The sequence below is a fragment of the Miscanthus floridulus genome, unplaced genomic scaffold, assembly GCF_019320115.1.
Source record: "Miscanthus floridulus cultivar M001 unplaced genomic scaffold, ASM1932011v1 fs_313_1_2, whole genome shotgun sequence".
NCBI lineage: Eukaryota > Viridiplantae > Streptophyta > Magnoliopsida > Poales > Poaceae > Miscanthus > Miscanthus floridulus.
The window spans coordinates 29,850-50,127 of NW_027096566.1; the positions used below are offsets into that span (position 1 = coordinate 29,850).

Below are 20,278 nucleotides of genomic sequence, written 5' to 3' on the forward strand. Positions count from 1 at the left end.
TCTCTTGATGCTGACTTATGGAAGAAAGCTGTTTAGAGTGAGATGGATTCTATTATGTCTAATGGAAGTTGGGAGATAGTTGATCGTCCTTACAGGTGCAAACCTGTGGGATGTAAATGGGTGTTCAAGAAAACTCTTAGGCCTAATGATACTATAGAGAAGTACAAGACCAGGCTTGTAGCAAAGGGCTATACACAGAAAGAAGGTGAATATTATTTTGATACTTATTCACCAGTTGCCTGTCTAACGACTATACAAGTGCTACTTTCCTTGGCTGCCTCACATGGTCTTCTCATTCATCAGAAGGACATTAAGACAGCTTTCTTGAATGGAGAGCATGAGGAAGAGATCTATATGGATCAGCCGGATGGATTTGTAGCAAGCGGTCAAGAGGGAAAGGTGTGTAAGTTATTGAAATCTGTGTATGGCCTAAAACAAGCACCTAAGCCGTGGCATGAGAAGCTCGACAGAACTTTGACATCAGTCGGCTTTATTGTGAATGAAGCTGATAAATGTGTTTATTATCGGTATGCTGGAGGATACGGTGTGATCTTGTGCTTATATGTGGATGATATAATAATTTTTGGAAATAATATTAATGTGATCAAGGAAGTGAAAGATTTCTTGTCTAGTAACTTTAAAATAAAAGACCTGGGTGAGGCTGATGTTATTCTTAACATAAAGCTACTGAGGAAAGGAAATGGTGGGGTAACACGTGCAATCCCACTATGTGGAAAAGGTGCTGAGTCGCTTTGGATATAGTGACTGCACGTCTTCTCCAACTCCTTATGACCCAAGTGTGCTATTAAGAAAAAATCAAAGAATAGCACGGGATCAATTGAGATATTCTCAAATTATTAGCTCGCTTATGTATTTAGCTAGTGCAACGAGGCCTGACATCTCATTTGTTGTGAGCAAACTCAGCCGGTTTGTTTTAAATCCGGGAGATTATCATTGGCGTGCTCTTGAGAGGGTATTGCGCTATCTAAAAGGGACCATGAGCTATGACATTCAGTATACTGGGTATCCAAGGGTACTAGAGGGTTATTGTGAAGCAAATTGGATATCTGATGTCATTGAGATTTACGCCACAAGTGGATATGTGTTCTCATTTGGAGGTGGCATTGTTTCATGGAAGTCTTGCAAGAAAACCGTCTTAACCAGGTCAACAATAGAAGTAGAACTCACATCATTAGATACTGCCTTAGTTGAGTCTGAGTGGCTTCATGAGCTCCTTATGGATTTACCGATGGTTGAAAAACCAATACTGACTATTTTCATGAACTGTGATAATCAAACGGTGATAATCAAAGTGAAAAGTTCTAGGGATAACATGAAGTCTATGAGGCATGTGAAGAGGCGGTTAAAATCTATCAGAAAACTGAGAAACTCTGGAGTAATAGCGTTGGACTATGTCCATACATCTAAGAATCTAGCAGATTAGTTTACCAAGGGTCTATCACGTAATGTGATAGAAGGTGCATCGAGGGAGTTGGGCTAGAGACCCACTTGAAGTCATTCCATAGTGGTAACCTGTCCTATGTGACCGGAGATCTAGTGAAGTAGGATGGCAAAACAAGCTAGTGGTTGACTGATGGAGGAACCCCTTATATTAAGGTCCAAATCGTTTGAGATGCACTGTTTCTCCAATGCTGTAAGGCAAGTTGATTTATACCTTAATGTGTTCCGAGTGGCTCATTTAAGCAGAGATGTTGTCCTACAAAACATCCTAAAGGAATACACCTATATGAGTTCGACTGTTAGTCATAGTCTACGCGCAGAAAGTGGCGGTGCTGGAGGCCGTATGTGGTGCAGCGCATGGTGCTGGAGAGCGTGGGCGCGACCGCCGAGTACATCTAGGAGCAGGTGAAGGCGACGTCGTTCAAGCTCCAGCTGACGGAGTACGTGGCTCCCGGCACGGCAGATGGGAAGAGGGTCGTCGGCCTCCACTACCGGAGACGCGCATGTGGAGATGTCTTGGTTTTAAGCATCGTACGTCACAACTTACTCGAAAACTTCTAAATTTTTTACCACAGCCTCTACATGCGATGACACGACACCTCGACAAGTTTTGTGATTTTCGGACTTCGTTTGTATTTTATATAATTAAAAAACACTTTTTTAACAAGTTGGTGGTCATGTTTCGTGAAACAGATGTTCGAAATTTCACGAATGTCCCTGCACACGGCCTCAAAATACACTCAAAAACATGAATACCATTCTTTGAATCGTTAAATTCTAGTATTTCATGCACCTGCAGTTCAAATTTACTTTTTCGAGAAAAATTCAAGTAAACATAAAAAATTAAAAAAATATATCAAAAAGTCATAGAAAAGTTCCAAATTGGAACATGTGCTTCAAGGTACTTTATAAATGCCACAGAAAAATTTGAAAACAAAAATAAAAATAAAAATAAAAATACTTTGCCGAGTGTCGGAATTGGCACTGGGCAAAGGAACCTCTTTGCCGAGTGCCAGACTTGCAGCACTCGGCAAAGACTATTCAGAATCTTTTTTTATTCTTTCGGATTAAAAGAACCCCTGAATTTCTTTGCTGAGTGCCTGCATCTCGGCACTTGGCAAAGGGTCACCCCACTTAACCCTAGCGGGCCAGCCGGCCCGCTCCCACTCTCTCACTTCCTCTCACAGTCGCGTGCGCCCGGCCCCGCCCCGCCACCGTGCGACCACTAGCCCCGCCCCGGCCCCGCTCCACCATCGGACGCGGCCCCACCCCAGCCCTGACCCAACCCCGCTCCGCCACCGCAGCCAGCTGGCCCCGCCTCGTCCCCGACCCGGTGCCGCTCCACCACCGTAGCTGGCCCCGCCCCGGCCCGCTCCGCCGCCGGTGGTGCCCTGCCCGGCTGCCCCCCGCCCCTGACCCGCTGGAATGGAGGAGAGGAGGAGCAGGGGAGTAGAGGAGAGAAGGGAGGTGGAGGAGAGGAGAAGGGAGAAGGGATAAGGAGAAGGGAGGAGAAGGTGAAGGCAGGAGGAAGGAGAAGGGAGGAGGAGGAGCCTCGGCCGTCAGCCACGCCCCTCGTCGTTCGTCCCCACCGTCGTCCCTGCCCCTCGCTGGAGACGAAGGTGACCCCAGCACCGCGTCGCCCGACTCCACCGCCACCCAAGGTATAAAGCCCTCCCGGTTGTCGGCCATTGACGGCCTTCGTGTCATACGTGGATGTGTGGACCTTTGTGCCGTACGTGGATGTGTGGGCCTTCGTGCTGTATATATGCTGTCGGCCATCGTGCTGGCTTTTTTCTTGCAGGTTTTGGAAACCTCCCCGTATAGGGGAGATTCTGCTGAAATTTTTAACTTATAGTATTATAATTCTTCTTTTGTAGAGCAGGACCCGTCGAAGGGGACCTGGAGTACGTAGGCGACCCCAATCATCTTCGTCGGCGCTGTGGTCCTGCCTGCACAGCGTCGCCTCACCACTGCCCCGCTAGCCTGACTCCACCGCCACCCTAGGTATAAATAACCTCTCTTCCTTATCGTTGTCGTAGATCGGTGTAACCCAGTTAGGCGTCTCGCGTTCGAAACAGATACGGTTGGAGGTATGCGGATCTTCGCATATCTAAGACCGTATCTGTTTTAGATTATCCACTTTTTTGGACAGCCCGCGGATGCATAGATGGGATAGTTTTCATGTTCTGCTTCGATCCGAGACAGAGTTTTGGCACCACCTCCTTGTTGTTCTCCGGATACACACTCTCCCTTCCAGGACGTGTATCGGGAGAACAGCGGGGAGGTGCTGCTAAAATTCTATCTTGGATCGGAGTAGAGCATGTAAACTAACCTCATCTACGCATCCATGGGTGGGATTAGGACCTATCCTCACCCATTAGACAGTAGGCACGCCATTCAGATGCAATTGGTGGTTATATTACTCGCTCATGTATATGCTAGAGGATGGATAACCGTGAGTGGATGTACACGGGCCGCCCAAGTCAGGATGAAATCACCCCTGAATGGATGGACAAGACCGAGGGTTTCTTGAACCAAGCATTTGGCAAGGCAGCTAATGGAGCGAGAGACACATTCTGTCCCTCTAGAGAATGCGGAAACAGGAAAAGAAAAACAAGGAAGATCATGGGGGAACATCTTTGCAAGTATGGATTTACGCCAAACTATACCCGGTGGGTGTTCCATGGTGAAGCCCATCGTACTAGAGAGGAGGTGGTGAGACCATGCTTGGAGGCGTTTGATGCTGATGGCGGGGTAGCAGGATGGTTAGGTGACTTTCACGAAGCAACGTTCGCTGAAAGACCTACGGAGGAGGAGGAGAAGGAGGATGAGGAGGAGCCAGAGCCAACCAGAAAGGCATTCTACCAAATGTTGTCTTCGGCACAGAAGCTCCTATACGAGAAGGCAACAGTTTCTCAACTGGATGCCATTGGACGCCTAATGGGGTTGAAGTCTCAGTACAACATGAGTCGAGCCTGCTTCGATGGTATGTTGGCAGTTATTGGTGGGCTGCTTCCGGAGGGTCATATTCTGCTGAGCAGCTTCTATGAGTCACAGAGACTCCATGCACTTAAGATGCCGTATGAGCAGATACATTGTTGTCCGAAGGGGTGCATCCTATTTAGGAAAGATCACAAGGATGCAAAGTACTGCCCAAAGTGTAAATCCTCTAGGTATGTGGAGGTAGATAAAGGTGATGGCCAGAAGGAGCAGCTTGAGATCCCCATGAAAGTCCTACAGCACCTTTCGATCATACCGAGGCTCCAATAGCTATTCATGACCGAGGAGTCCGCGAAACAGATGACATGGCACAAGAATGACATTCGATACAATCCTGACAAGATGGTACATCCAGCTGATGGTGAAGCATGGAAAAGCTTTAATCGCAAGCATCATGACAAAGATCTTGAGGCCCGTAATGTACGTGTTGCGCTAGCAACGGATGGGTTCAATCCTTATGGAATGATGTGGGCCCCATACACTTGTTGGCCCATGTTCGCTATCCCCCTCAATCTCCCCCCTGGGGTCCTCCTTCAACGGCAAAACATATTCTTGATGTTGATAATTCCTGGACACCCGGGAAACAAAATGGGTGTGTACATGGAGCCTGTTTATGATGAATTGATCAGTGCTTGGAATGAAGGGGTATAGACTTACGACCGAGCTACAAAGAAAAACTTCAAAATGTTTGTTTGGTACCAGTACTCCATGCATGACTTCCTAACGTATGGGATATTCAGCGCCTGGTGTGTCCATGGGAAGTTCCCATGCCCGGTATGTAAGACAACTCTGGAGTTCTTTTGGTTGAAGAAGGGTGGCAAGTTTTCGTCGTTCGACAAGCATCGACAGTTCCTCCCTCTTAACCAAGCATTCAGACAAGACACCAAGATCTTCATGAAAGGTGTCAAGGTGACCGACCCTAAACCTCAGAAGATGACTGGTGCCCAGGTTCATGCTCAAATAGATGCTCTCATGGTCAATCCACAGAAAGATAGTCGAAAGAAAGATAATCCAAAGAAAGATTGCTTTGTGGGATATGGTGTCGAACATATATGGACTCATAAGTCAGGCTTGGAGAGGCTTCCCTATTTTGATGACCTTCTCCTTCCACATAATATAGATGTAATGCACACTGAGAAGAATGTCGCCGAAGCACTTTGGGCAACACTCATGGACATTCTTGACAAGACAAAGGACAACCCAAAGGCTAGAGTGGACCTAGCAACGCTATGCGATAGACCAAAGCTAGAGATGCTGCCTCCAAGAGACGGCAAGCCATGGAAAAGGCCTAAGGCTGATTACATCTTAGAAAAGAAGCACAGGATGGAAGTGATACAATGTATGCAGACGTTAAAGTTCCCAGATGGGTATGCAGTGAATCTGAGGAGGGGAGCGAACCCAGAGACTGGCTGAGTCTTAGGGATAGAGTCATGACTACCACATATGGATTGAGCGGCTTCTTCTGTCGATGGTTCGAGGCTACGTCCCTAAGAATGTCTGGAAGGTGCTGGCAGAGTTGAGCTTTTTCTTCCGCCAGCTTTGTGCCAAGGAGGTATCTGTGAAAGTGGTTGAGGAGTTGGAAAAAGCAGCACCTCTGTTGCTCTGTAAGTTGGAGAAGATCTTTCCACCTAGCTTTTTCTTGTCGATGCAGCATTTGATTTTGCACCTCCCGTCCGAGGCACGAATGGGGGGGCATGCAGAATTGTTGGTGCTATCCAATCGAGAGATGTCTAAAGACTATTTGCAAGAAATGTGGAAACAAAGGCAGGATTGAGGCTTCCATTGCTGAGGCATTCATTCATGAGGAGGTGTCAAACTTCACAACAACATACTATAATGAGAACCTTCCTAGCGTGCATAATCCACCCGCTCGGTACAACGAGGATGAAAATGAATAGACCCTTAGCCTTTTCAAAGGGCCACACGGGAGAGCAAGTGGAGCAACCACAAAGACCTTGAGCTATGAAGAGTGGTGCAAGATCATGCTCTACGTGTTGACCAACCTTGACGAAGTGGAAACATATCTGGGGTAAGTTCTCAACGAACTTGTTACATACTCCGTAACTTTTGTACATCCAACAACATTGTTCCTTGTTGGTGCAGAGAATTTTTTGATGAATCCTAGCATCATTCAAGGCCACCGTCTGACCATGAACGAGAGACCCTTCTTCAACATGGTTGGCCTGATTTCATTACATGGTTCCAAAAAAAGGTACCGGCCAACTTAGCTCTTACTAAGTTTGACATTCCAAGTTGCCTGATTTCATTTCTCTCCTGCTTGAACTTGCAGTGCCAAAGGGATGTGTCTATAAGTGCTGAATTACAACAGGTGGCCAATGGCTTTGACTATAAGGTCTTGTCATTTAACGCTTATGACATGAATGGATATCGCTTCCACACAAGGTACGAGTAGAGTCGTCCCAATCCAAGGACCACGAATACCAGAGTATTTACGCCGGGCACTGATTAGGAGGAGTATTATGGGATAGTTGAAGAAATATACGAGCTCGACTACCGTCGTTCCAAAGCACTTAATCCTATCATATTGAAATGCCAGTGGTTTGATCCTACAGTATCGAGAAAGTCCCATCAACTTGGGATAGTCAAAACTCGACAGGATTTCTTCTATCCAGGAGAAGATGTCTATATTGTGGCTCAACAAGCCACACAAGTTTATTATTGTCCATATGCTTGCAAAACTGACCCATGTCTTCAGGGTTGGTATATTGTGCACAAGGTATCACCACACGATAAATTACCTCACCCAAACCCTGATGATTACAACTTGAACCCAAACACGCATGACGGAGAGTTCTATCAACAAGAAGAGGGGCTACCAGGGATGCTTGAGATAGACTTAACTAGAGAGATCGAAATGGAAGCAGACGAGGAATGGGTTGTTGACGAGGACGCTGCAAATGAGGTGCATGATCCGAAGGACTTGGAAATGCTTGACGGACTACGACTAGGCAATGACAACGATGAGGATGAGGCTGTTGAGGATTTGGACAATCTTGATAGTGATGACGATACCTATCGTCCAGATAATCCCGATCATGAAGAATATTAGAAATACATGTAATACTATGTTATTTTGTAATTACATTTTCTTTATTTTGCATCTCTTACTAAGTACGTCTCGTTTATCTGTACTTACTGGTTTACTCTTTTTAATTGCAGGTGATGGGGGCCACTAGGAGGAGCTGCCCCTCGGTTTACACCAACCGGAGGGACATGGCAGCGGCTGAGGAGGCGGAGGCGTCAGAGAGGCCGAGAGGCAGGCCTAGGTGGGAGCCATTGACTGACCACGGGCGTAGATCCTCACACGACCCTATGCACGATGATGACCTTCAGCACACGGTGGATGGGGATGGGGGTCCACGGACAGAGGATGAGGAGGCGGTTCTAGCGATGGAGGACAAGGAGGCGGCGACGGTAGGGGGTTCCACTTCCTCTGGTACATCGAAGCCCTACTAGTGAGGTCCCGCAAAGCTCCCGAAGCTACCGATACCTGTTGAGAGGTGCCCACTGATTGCACCCGAGGGCGATAAGTAAGTAACTTCTTATGTTCTTCATTTGATATGTTGAAAAATCATAATAACAACTAATAACTATTATGGACCACTTGTGCAGGAACTGGGTGCTTGTGGACCAAGTGGCCCCGGCACGCAATGTGAATGGCATCCTAGGACTTCTGTGCAAGGAACACTTCCATGCCCTGGTTAGGAAAGGAGATTAGGATTGGGAGTCAGCCTAGACGTTTGACCACTATGCCCTCGTGCAGGATGCTCCAGATCATAATGGCATCCGTTGTAGAAACAAGGCAAATCGGGTGATTAGGGAGTTGTGGGTAAGTCTTTCTTGCACTACATTCCTCAATTCCTCGCATTCATTGGATATTCTTGAAATAAAATAATGGATACCTCGTGTCTTTATGTAGGACTTCTTCAGAATCCAGGAGGGACAGGAGGAAAGTGCGTATGAGGTGGCTTACGCTTCCTGTAAAAGGTGTGTCATGGACTTGCACTACGAGTCACGCATCCAGGCCCACATAGACTACAATGCCAAGTTCCTACTCAGGCGTGTCAACAAAGAGGAGGCAAGACATATGACGCTGACAAGGGAGTAGTACATATAGGTAAATACAAAATATGAATATTCATTTCTTTTGAGATTAAGTATGCCTAATTTGATCTTCTGATATGTCGTCTACTTGATGTCCTGTAGGCGATTCCAAGCTGGTGCGCCACCCACCTCGATTGTTGGGAATATATTGTGGACACCTGGTTGGACGGGGACTGGTAGAAGAAGCACGAGGAGGCCCGCGACAGGCGTTTGTAGATGCCAGGTGTACCTCACCATTAGGGCAGCTGTAGCCTCAACAAATATGCAAAGGCATATGTAAGTCTCCGCCATTGCTCTAATCTAGTCGCGCTCAATTCTGCATCATTTCTAACCACATGTTGTTGTGTTTCTCATAGTCGGATGCACACGGTGGCCAGCCAGTTGGTCAACTCAAGGCATATGCTCTGGCTCACATGGGCAAGGCGATGGCCGACATCGAGTACGATCCAGATGCCCCGGTTAAGGCGTACACCAACTCTAGCATCCACACCCGCCTCTCTTCGTACATGGAGGCGGCAAGGTCAGTCCATGGGCCGGGCTACGATCCGAGAACCGAGGAGCGCCTTGATCCTCGGCTCGTGATGAGGGTGGGGCAAGGCAAGAAGCATGGGTGGTTTTGGATTGGCGACGGCGTCCTCGACACGGCCTCTACTCCTCCTCTCCACCAGCTCCGAGCAACGAGCACGAGCTCAAGCGTGCCCATACACCAATGGCCGACCACGGTGTTGGCACTCCAGGTAAGCATTCCTATTTCATTCGTCGTTCTTTGACTTTTACATACCTTACCTATGCATTATTGAAACATTGGGGTCAAATACTGTAGGCCCAGGTGCAGGAACTACAGGCCGAGTGGGAGGCCGAGCGGCAAAGGCTACAGGCTTTGGAGGCCCGGCGGGAGCAAGATCAGCGGCAGATGGCCGAGATGGTCAAGTTCATGCAGCAAATTGGCCAACAACAAGGTTGGGCGATCCCACAGACGTTGCTTGCTCCAGATCCACCTCCACAACGTCCTGATTCTACCCCGATGAGTATAAGTACGAAGTTTTACTTTCTATGCTAAAACTTAAAGAAACCTAGTGAATCCTAGAGAAACCTAGTGGTGGTGGTGGTGGTGTGGTCATGGTGGTGTGGTGGTGTGGTGTTGGTGGTGGTGGTCACAGTGTTGTGGTGCTCATGGTGGTGGTGGTGTGGTGGTGGTGGTGGTCATGATGGTGATGTGGTGGTGGTGGTGGTGTGGTGGTGTTGGTGGTGAAGTGTTGGTGATGGCGGTGATGTGGTGGTGGTGGTGGTAGTGGCGGATATTTATCTTGCATATTTATCTCTTCTCTTGTCGCTCACGTGCAATCTCTTCTATTTTGTGCAGCATCAATCGGGGGCGGCGTCGAACCACCTCGGAGGGTTGCCGGGATCGCACTTTGGGCCATCCCAACCCGGACCGTCGCCGTGAGCTTCAAATGGCAGCCGTTGTGATATAATGCATTTGTGAACTTTGTGAACTATGCTTGTGTGTTTGGATTTTGGACTTGGGAGTCGAGATTGTGATACTTGTATGCTATGTTTGTGTTTGTGGTGGATTGTGATATACATTTGTATTATATATATTTGTGTGATATATAGTGTGTTATATATATATGATGTATATCTTGTTTGCAAAGATGGAAGACTAAAAACCAAAAAAAATTGAATTTTTTTCACTTCTTTGCCGAGTGTCATGACCATGACACTCGACAAAGTTGGGAATCTGGGATACTAAGCTTCCCAGCTTTGTCGAGTGCCATGGTCAAGGCACTCAACAAAGAAAATCTAAAAAAACAAGCTTTGCTAAGTGCCAGATGCAGGCACTCGGCAAAGCATTTTTTTTAAAAAAATAAAAAACACATTTCTTTGCCGAGTGCCGACGCGTGGCACTCGGCAAAGGGACCGTCACCGTGATCTGGCCATCACGACGGCTTTTCTTTGCCGAGTGCCATCGTGGCACTCAGGAAATCCTTTGTCAAGTGCCCGACATGTGGCACTCGGCAAAGAAGCTTTTGTCGTGAGTGGATATGCCGACAGCTCTTTGCCAAATGCAGCACTCGGCAAAGGCTTTGCCGAGTGCAAAGTCTTCTTTGCCGAGTGCAATTGCACTCGGCAAAGCACGCGTCTGCTGTAGTGCTCCCCGTGCACCGGGACACGAGCTTCCTCGCGGTGCTCACGCAGAACGACGTCGACGGCGTGGAGGTGGAGTGTGGCCGCGGCGAGGGCGGCTGGGCTCGCCCCGCGCTGTCCCCCGGCTCCTTCCTCATCTTCGCCGGTGACACGTTCGAGGTACTGACGAACGGTCGGGTGTTCAACCCGCTGCACCGCGTGGTGATGTCCGGCGACAAGACCCGCTACTCCTCCATCCTCTTCTCCTCCCCGAAAAAATTGTTCGGTTGTTGTTTGTCCTTTATAGTTCACATTGGTAGGACTTCACCAAGAGACTTATCTTTGAGTTTATTCCACGGAACGCCTTCCCATAAAACAATAAGCTTATTTGTACCATTTCTCCTATATTCCTAAATTTTAAAATGATTTCAGGCATGTGCAAATAAATTGTTACTTTTATGATTTGTAATTTGTCTTTGTGTCAGAATATATTAATTTTTGGTCCTTGTCCACCAATAGAAATAATTGTAAATTTTTAATTATCTTTGTGTCAACAAAAATCGGATTTTGTCAGGTTTGTGGTTTTGTCTAATGGATTTTTTTATTCACGGTACTAAAAATTGCAGATTGCACCTATAGGAATTGGAATGAACGAAATCTGCAATTTTAGTATAAAACATATGCAATAGTCGTCGCTTGAAAGGAAACTAGCAAGTCCCTATTTGTACCATTGAGAGTCCGTGATCAGTTAATTAGGCATTTAAGAATCAGCAACAGTTTAATTATGTATACAAAAATTATTTTGTAGATCAATCCATGCACGAAATAAACTAGGAGGGACATCAGTACAATATTGCTCTTAAGATGGGAAAAATCTATTGGTACTCTTAGTGAAGATAAGATTAAGTCATAAAACACTGAAGTTATAGTAGTTTTGTAAGAAGAAAACTAACAAGGCGGCATGTGCAAATAGTTCGGATATCTAGTTAGCTGCTTTCATTACAACATTCAGATTTTTTTTACATGAAAATATTTTTGTTAATAGCATTGTTTCTTTGTTCGATTACATCGGTCATTTCTCTATACAACTCCATTGCACCGATCGACACAAACTCTATATAGCTATCGTTAATCAATCCTTTGGCTTAAAGCTAGTATCATCTTTCTTTCTTTTTTCCTACTTGTCAACTAGCTATAATTTTTTTAGATGCTAAATCAATGTAGCATTTAGTTTCCTTTTTGTGTGCTCCATAACTCCATAAAACAATTGAAAGTCTTCCAAAAATTGTTTAGTTCCTTGGCTCTCTTCTTAATTTAAATTTTGAATGATATCATGTGCATTCTACGGTGGATTTGTGGTTCACAATGCTTCTCATATCTGATGGAGCCACTTATGCTTCAAATAGCTGATGGGAGGCCTTGTCACCATGCCATGGAACCCCATTCCCTAGTGATCTGCTAATGTTAGGCCTACTACCCATGCTACTCTGTGGCATGCGCATTAGGGAATTGACATGCCAACTGCATGTAAAATACCAAAAGAATGGTTAGAGACAAGGAAAAAGAGTGTTAGCCAATATCCAAGTTTTATAGTTGAATCTCTGTAGATGATATGTGCTCGTTAAATCATCATGATTTCCAATCTAAAAAAAAACATCATTTCCCCATTGGTGATACCCTGTCTCTAAGAAACCAACACCAGATTCCCTAGTTGAACTTGAGCGACTTTGCTGCTTATTGCAATTTCAAGAACTGGCTGCCAGGCTAAGTTCTATTATGTTCTTTTTCCCAAACTCCGACGATAGAATAAACTAGTAAATAGTTAGTTGTTATTTAGTAAATTCCTTATATGCACAGCTTGCCTTGGTTGAGTGTTCCGTGTACTCCTGGAAATGAGAACCTAACACGTTTAAAGCTGAAGCATCTGAGATAACGGAATCGAGTCCATCAGAAAAGGAACATTGGCAGCACGAAAACTTAATGCAAAATTGTTTATCCGCTTTGTCGGTTGAGGTTCAGCATCAGTACGACGTGAAAATTGGCTCACTTGCTTCAAATTATTGAATGAGTCAAGTAATCCACCTTTATAAAGACGCGCTAGCACGAACATCAGCACTCACTTCCAGACCGCAGTCTCACAAAGCCGCAAACTGCCCACAGAGGCCGTGCGGAAGCTGCAGAAAATGGCCAACAACAACATGCAGGGCAGCATCCCCCGGATCGACCTCACCGGCATCGACCCAGCCGCAGGTCCGTCCGACACACGGTGGACCACCGTGCGCGCGGCAGTCATGGACGCGCTCCTCGAGCACGGCTGCTTCGAGGCCGTCATGGACGGCCTCATCGCTCCAGAGCTCAGCGCGGCCGTTCTCGGCCCCGGCGGCGCAGTGGAGTCCCTCCTCGCTCTGCCTGTCAGCGCCAAGGCGCGCAACACCAGCAAGATGCCGTACCGCGGCTACGTCGGCTCGATCCCCGGCTTGGCGTACGAGAGCTTGGCCATCGTGGGCCCGCTCTCCCCCGACGCAGTCCGCGCCTTCGCCGACCTCATGTGGCCCGACACCGGCAACAAATCCTTCTGGTGAACACGAGCCTCGATCAAGTCCAAAAACCTTCTCGTACGAAGTCGTTCGAAAAGCATCGATTCGAGGAAGTAATAATTAACTGGCGAAAAATTCTTTTGTTGCAGCGAGTCGATGCACGCGTACGCACAGAAAGTGGCGGTGCTAGAGGCCGTGGTGCGGCGCATGGTGCTGGAGAGCGCGGGCGCGACCGCCGAGTACATCGAGGAGCAAGCGAAGGCGACGTCGTTCAAGCTCCGGCTGACGGAGTACGCGGCGCCCGGCATGGGGGATGGGAAGAGGGTCGTCGGCCTCCCCGCGCACCGGGACACGAGCTTCCTCGCGGTGCTCACGCAGAACGACGTCGACGGCGTGGAGGTGGAGTGTGGCCGCGGCGAGGGCGGCTGGGCTCGCCCCGCGCTGTCCCCCGGCTCCTTCCTTATCTTCGCCGGTGACACGTTCAAGGTACTTACGAACGGTCGGGTGTTCAACCCGCTGCACCGCGTGGTGATGTCCGGCGACAAGACCCGCTACTCCTCCATCCTCTTCTCCTCCCCGAAAGACGACGTCATCGTTCGCGCGATCGAGGAGGCAGTGGACGCCGAGCATCCCGCCGTCTACAGGCCCTTCGAGTACGGCGAGTACGTCGTTTTCTGCTACAAGCCGGAGATGGTTCAGCACCCGAAGAAACTTGAGGCTTTCGCCGCCGTGCAGTCGACGGATAGAGTCATATGACATCTCACAAGTGCCCTCAATCAAAGAGCATCTGTTTGATGTGGGCTTCTTGTGTCGTCCAGTTGGTTGGTGGGAAAATATATTTAAATGATGGCCTGAAATAATGTGAAAAATCAACACATTTAATTTCGTGATGTACAGCACAGCCGGTGATTGTTCAGCTGCACTTTGTCCTTTTTCGCATGCGTGTGGTTGATTTTTTTCCGAAAATTTTGTTGAGATGAATTAATTAGTGATCAAATTGTTAATCTCCTCATTAGCAACTGCTAATGATGGTTCCCTGTAGACATAATAGGGGCTTGCTTGTTTCTCTAGTCCTAGACTAGAGACTAAAACAAGAACTAAATAGTATTCTTTAATGGTGTTTGTTTGAATGGATAAGATGGGACTAAAGGGCATTAAAACTGCTGAACAAAGACTAAAATACCCTTATGTAGAGTGGGGGGGGGGGGGGGGGGGTGGGGACCGGAGAGCGGCATGGGGTGTCAATTTGGCCCCATAAGTCCCAATAAGCCTCACTCAAGGGACTTCTGTGTTTTAGTCTCTAGTCGTGTTTTAGTCCCCCCTGTTTGGTTAAAATGGACTAAACGGGACAAAAATTTAGTCTCTAGTCCCTATTCCCATGGAAACAAACAGGGAATAAATAGGCACCTTTGTATATATATACACTACTGTTCATCAAGGGAAAGAGACATCAGTCATTTTCATCCATCATTGTTTTCCACTTAACACGTTATCACGCATGCTGCTTCACCGCTGACGCTGAGAGGCAGAAAACGAAGGAGAGAGAGAGAGTTCGCTGGAGACTTCACCAGCGTCGCTGCTTCCTAAGGTAGAAGATGACGAACCCCATACCTTCCATGAATGCCATGGTTGATTCCATCACCAACGCCATGGAGTCTGCCATCGCTCGCGGCAACCAAGCCGGAGGCCTTCAATTCGCCGCTTCATGCTCCAGGGCATCGTCCGCCTTGCCCTCTGGAACATCTCCGACCACCGTATCCCTCCTTGCCGTTTCCACGGCATCCGCACTAGAGGGTGCAGTGGCCATCGTTCGTCGCCGCGCCCGAAGCCCACGCTGTAGTTCGCCCCCGGCGTCTGCCCGACGCATGGCCCAGCCATGTTCGTCAAGCACGTGGGGGCGCCGCCGTCGACGCTGCTGAGGCCAACGGTGATATTGCTGCTGCCACCAGCACCGATGCCGTCGCTTCCCCTCACGCTGCCTTCAAACGGCAGCAGCGGCACCATGGCTGCGCGCCGTGGGGCACCTCTGCCTTTCATCAATAGCGCGGGAGCGTAGCGGTAGCTGCCCGGCTTCGCCTACGACCTCGATGGCACGCTCCCATCACCACCTCCACCGACCCCGTCACTCTCCTACGTCGACGTGGCGGCCAATCGCCAGGGCCTGCGCTGGTACGTCCTCCCGCTCGGACACGCCGTTGGAACCAGGTTTGTCTCCTCCTCGGATGAGGAGGGGTGGTTCCCCGCCTCTGAGTGGTCTGGGATGGGCCGGTGGGGGCGGATCCGCCATTCCTAGCTCATAGCGACGGCCCTTGTGGTCGGAGCTCACCGGGGATGAGCAAAGTCCGCCCTGCTGGCCGGCTTCCATGGCTGGAGTAGGGGGAGGAGCAAGAGGAGGCACATGACGACGAGGCATCAGTAGGAGCAGCAGCGGCAGTAGCAGCGGCGATGGCGGTGGCGCATGGCGACGGCCAGGCGACAGCTGGAAGTTGGGGGGGGGGGGGGGTTGGGTCTCCCAAACCCTAACCACCACCCTTTTATAGGCCCGCGGCGGGGGCGGCAAGGCGGGCCAACATGACGGCCCAGGCCTAGGTTACGGCCTAGCGCCGGCACGCCCCTCCCCTCCCTGCTGGCTGGGACGCACCCCTCCCCTCCCTGCTGGATGGGTCGCGCCCTGGCTGGCCGCTGGGCTACATGGCTGACTAGCCGGCTAGGCCGCGCGCCCTGCTGGGCCTGTTGCTGCTCGCTTGGGGCCAAATTTGCCTTGTTTTATGGCTAGAAAATTTTGTTTTTTTGCATTTTTTATTTTCAGCAGTAGTATAATTAATTAGCATATGGTTTAACTAATTTTATTTTCTGCAAGAACATCAGTTTAACTGTATTGTTTGATGTTGCTCTATACTTACTGTACCTTGTCATTGTATATAAATATGGTTTGATTTTATTATATTACAATGCAATCTATGATTCTATTATTTTTTGGACTATGTTGGTGCATCCAAATCCCCTTTTGCACCACATACATATTACACTTGTGACTTTGATTATTAAATTGGAGTATATTGATGCACCCAAACCCCCTGTTTTGCACCAACATACATGTTGTATTTGTAATTTTATAATATAATTGGGTATAATGGTGCCCCCAAACCCCTTTTGCACCACATACATGTTAAATTATCAAGTGACTTAGATGCAATTTGACAAAGTTATCCACAGAATTAGAATACTTTAATTATTGTAGGTTTAAAATTGCAATATATATCTTGATTATTTTGGTTAATTAACACAAGGTAATGGAGTCTATGGTATTGGATGTGTTTAATTCCTTGTCAATTATCCTGCCTAGAGACCGTGCCATAGCAGTGATTAAATCGCCCGTTACTGAGAGGACTACACCATGTTTTTCTGAAACTTGATGATTACCTACACTGTGTTTTTACCCAAAATAATGGTTTTAGATTGTTATAAATGGTCTACATCCAAGCGATATTATCCTGCCCAGACATTGTGCTTAGGCAGCAATATATTTGTCTACCATAAAAATCTACTCTTTGTTCTTGACATAGAGACTATCTACCTTGTGTATATTAAAATTTATGATGATTTATTGTATGGTCTATAGAATTTTTGTGATTACCTACCATATTCTAAAACTATAATAAGATATAAACTTTAAAATATTGCATTTAGTATTACAACATTACCATGTTGTTTTTAATTTACCATATGGTAAATTAATTAATCCATGGTTGTCCACGTAGAATCATGGCCACTAAGGAGTTCGAGGAACTTGCGCTAAATGGCAGCAATTACCCTACATGGGCTTCTGATATCAAGATAGCGCTTGCATCTCGTAGTCTTTTGGCTACAATTCAGGAACCCTAAACTGGAGTTGTCCTGCAAAATAAGCATACATATACTACTTTGACTTTGCTATGGTTTTATAGCATGCAGGATCAGCAAAGTAAATGCATCTACGATGCAAGGGGTCCAAAATAGAATTATTACTAATTTAATCTTGCATGCAAGTTTATTTGCTTGAAGGAGAAATCAGGATACGTGACGTGTTCTTTTGATATTCTATGACCGAAACAAAACTCTACAGTATGACCGTGTACATGTGTGCTATGACACTTAAATTTGTCTCAGTGTCTTGTTTTAAGAAAATATCGGAAATAGCCAAATTTGATATGTTAATATATTCTGGCCGATTATTTGGACATAGAATATTTGGTTGTTGAATATTTGGTTGTATCGGCGACACTACCCCAGATCTAGACATCACTGTCGGTTCAAAACCCCCCCTTCATTGTCGGATTTTAGACCGACAATGGCATACCAGCAGTAATGGGGGTTGACATCACTATCGGTTCTTAAAAACCGACACTGATCTATAGGCAACAGTGTCGGTTCCTGGCTCCACCCGGCAGTATCCAGTTGAACTACACTGCCGGTTTGTAGTCCCAACCGACAGTGATGGTTGTTTCAAGAGTATCGGTTCTTGGCTGAAGCCAGCAATGTTGAGCAAGCCTATACTATTGGTTCATGGCTCAAACCGGCAGTGTTATCATAACCATCACTGTCGGTTTGTTGCTAGCCAACAGTGATGGTTGCGACAACACTGCCGGTTTGTTGCTAACCGGCAGTGATGGTTACAACAACACTGCCGGTTTGTTGCTAACTGGCAGTGATGGCCCATTGGCATTTTATTGTTTTCTAATTTATTTTAATTTATATTTTTTCGTAGAATATGCTACGTAAACGATATGTCCATCAATATTAAATATTACAAATGTTATGGTTACAGTTCAAATGTTCTTATCAAGATCTCGATCCCTCAAAATAAAAAAAAAATCGATAAGATGAAGCATGCTTCTTGGACTTCTTACAATAATTTGGGGAGCCACTGTGGACCATACTGGTCCTTGAACTTCATGAATTGTGCAATGAAAAATACTCCATCTTTTTCCAATACCTCGGCTAAGATGAATTTTGTCAGCTCCGATTGTAGTGCGACGATCTTCATGTCTAACAGCCTTTCGTGGTTATATTTCTTGCACTATTGTTCAAAAAAAGATGATATCCAAAGAGGAATCAGTAAATCATTTTGTTGAATTATTAACAGACATAAATAAAATAGGGATTATACACATCAACTTATCTGCTTCTTCCGATTTCCCGCCGATATAGCGAAGCATTGCCCACATTATATAAAACCCGTATTCATTGTTTCCCGCCGGCTGTTTTAGGTACTTCCCCTCCATTTCAACAACCTTGAATGGGACCTGTGTCCTACCGATATGTCTTCTTCGGACATTGTGCAACATTAAAAGGAGAAACATTAGAAAGCAGTATGCGTGACTAGAAAATAATATGTTTTTAGGATCGCTTACCAATTCAGCACTGCCACCAATGCATCCAGAAACATCCAGATGCCAAACGCTCCCATCAGGCACTGCTACTACATTGTCCCCCTTTTTAAGGATAACCTCCAGTTTGTTGAGTTCTCGAAGTATCGCAGGACCATCTCGATATTTTGGAGCTAAGCGTTTCTCAATAGTACCGTTGAAATCTTTTCTGTTCCTGCGGTAAGGGTGATCCTTAGGTAGGAACCTACGGTGTCCTATATAAACTATCTTTGAGTTATTTGGCAGATTTACCACATCGGTGTCGTCCAAGCACTCGACACATCCAGTATAGCCTTTTGTCTTCTCACCGGACAACGGACCTCGACCTAGCGGGTCGGTGATTGTAGCGATAAGTACTCCCTTGATCATGACATGTTCCTTTTTGTACTCGTCCCAAACATCCGGCACACTATTTTTAAACATCTCCACTAGTTCATCGATCACTGGTTCTAGAAACACATCGATGTCATTACCAGGTTATCTTGGCCCTTAGATCAGTAGTGGCATCTAGATGTACGACCGCTTCATATAGACCCAAGGTTGAAGGTTGTATATACAGAGTGTCACTGGTTAGGTGCTATGATTGTTTCTAACCTGGTCGAAAGGATTCATCCCATCCGTGCTCAAAGCAAACCAAAGGTGCCTTACCTCTCCACCGATGTCCTTATAGAACATAGTATTGACAGTCCTCCAGTCATGTCTATCGGCGTGGTGCCTCATCATTGTATCTTTCTTACGCTCTTCGCCATGCCAGCGCAACAGCTTGGCTGACTTTGCATATGCAAACAGCCTATGCACCCGGGGAGCTATAGAAAAATACCAAACGACCTTTATGGGACCTCCTCTGGTCTTGGCACCCTCATCTGACGCCCCTTCCTTGTATCGTGGAGCTTCACACTTGGTGCACTTGTCAAAGTCTTTGTATTTTTCTCCACGATACAATATGCAATCATTGGAACACACGTAGATTTTTTCAACCTCCAGGCCGATGGGGCAGATCATTTGCTTGGCCGAGTATATCTTTTCTGGCAACTTGTTTTTTTTTCCTGGGAGCATTTTCCTTATTATACCTAATAGCTGATCGAAGCCTTTATCGCTCAATCCGTTTGTCAATTTTGACTTTCAGTTTGCTCATTGGACAATTCCTATACAATGGTGTTTTGCCATCTTGTCTCATTTTCTCTAACTTTCTTAGCTGTCTTTCACTAAGACATCTGGTCTGTACATTACGTAGCAGCTGAGAAAATACCATCGTTATCCTCGGTGTCTTCAGCTAGCGTATTCCTAAACACATTATTAACTGTGGCCCTAGGTTTCGTGTTGACACCGGGTTCCTCGTCAGCGTCGTGGATGGTTACGTCAGGCATGTCCACATCATCATTGTTTTTCTGTAGAACATTCACACCAACCTCACCATGCATAGTCCATATTGTATAGTTTGGCATAAACCCCCTAGTAATCAAGTGCGATCGTATAGACTCAATTTGACGAAAGTTTCTTTGATTCTTGCAATCTTTGCATGTGCAGAAGACGGGGTTCCCATTCCCAGCATGGGCTTTGGCATCGGTGATAAACTGGCTGACACTATGCATGTACCATTTGTCTGTTCGGGACAGATGC

The 20,278-nt window shown here is 46.7% G+C and overlaps 1 protein-coding gene across 1 annotated transcript; it reads left to right on the top strand.

Annotated features, from left to right (window-relative positions):
- The first annotated feature begins 12,847 nt into the window (after positions 1–12,847).
- On the top strand, positions 12,848–14,177 carry LOC136531274 (probable 2-oxoglutarate-dependent dioxygenase AOP1). Its single transcript, XM_066523942.1, has 2 exons — positions 12,848–13,291; positions 13,400–14,177. The coding sequence occupies exons 1-2, from the start codon at positions 12,897–12,899 to the stop codon at positions 14,004–14,006; spliced, it is 1,002 nt and encodes a 333-aa protein (XP_066380039.1). The 5' UTR covers positions 12,848–12,896; the 3' UTR covers positions 14,007–14,177.
- The last annotated feature ends 6,101 nt before the right edge of the window (positions 14,178–20,278 follow it).

What these genes read in the sequence shown, in the direction of transcription:
- LOC136531274 (XM_066523942.1), top strand. Translation starts at nt 12,897, where the DNA reads ATGGCCAACAACAACATGCAGGGCAGCATCCCCCGGATCGACCTCACC. An exon ending in ACCGGCAACAAATCCTTCTG is followed by an intron (nt 13,292 to 13,399) that starts GTGAACACGAGC and finishes CTTTTGTTGCAG; the next exon opens with CGAGTCGATGCACGCGTACG.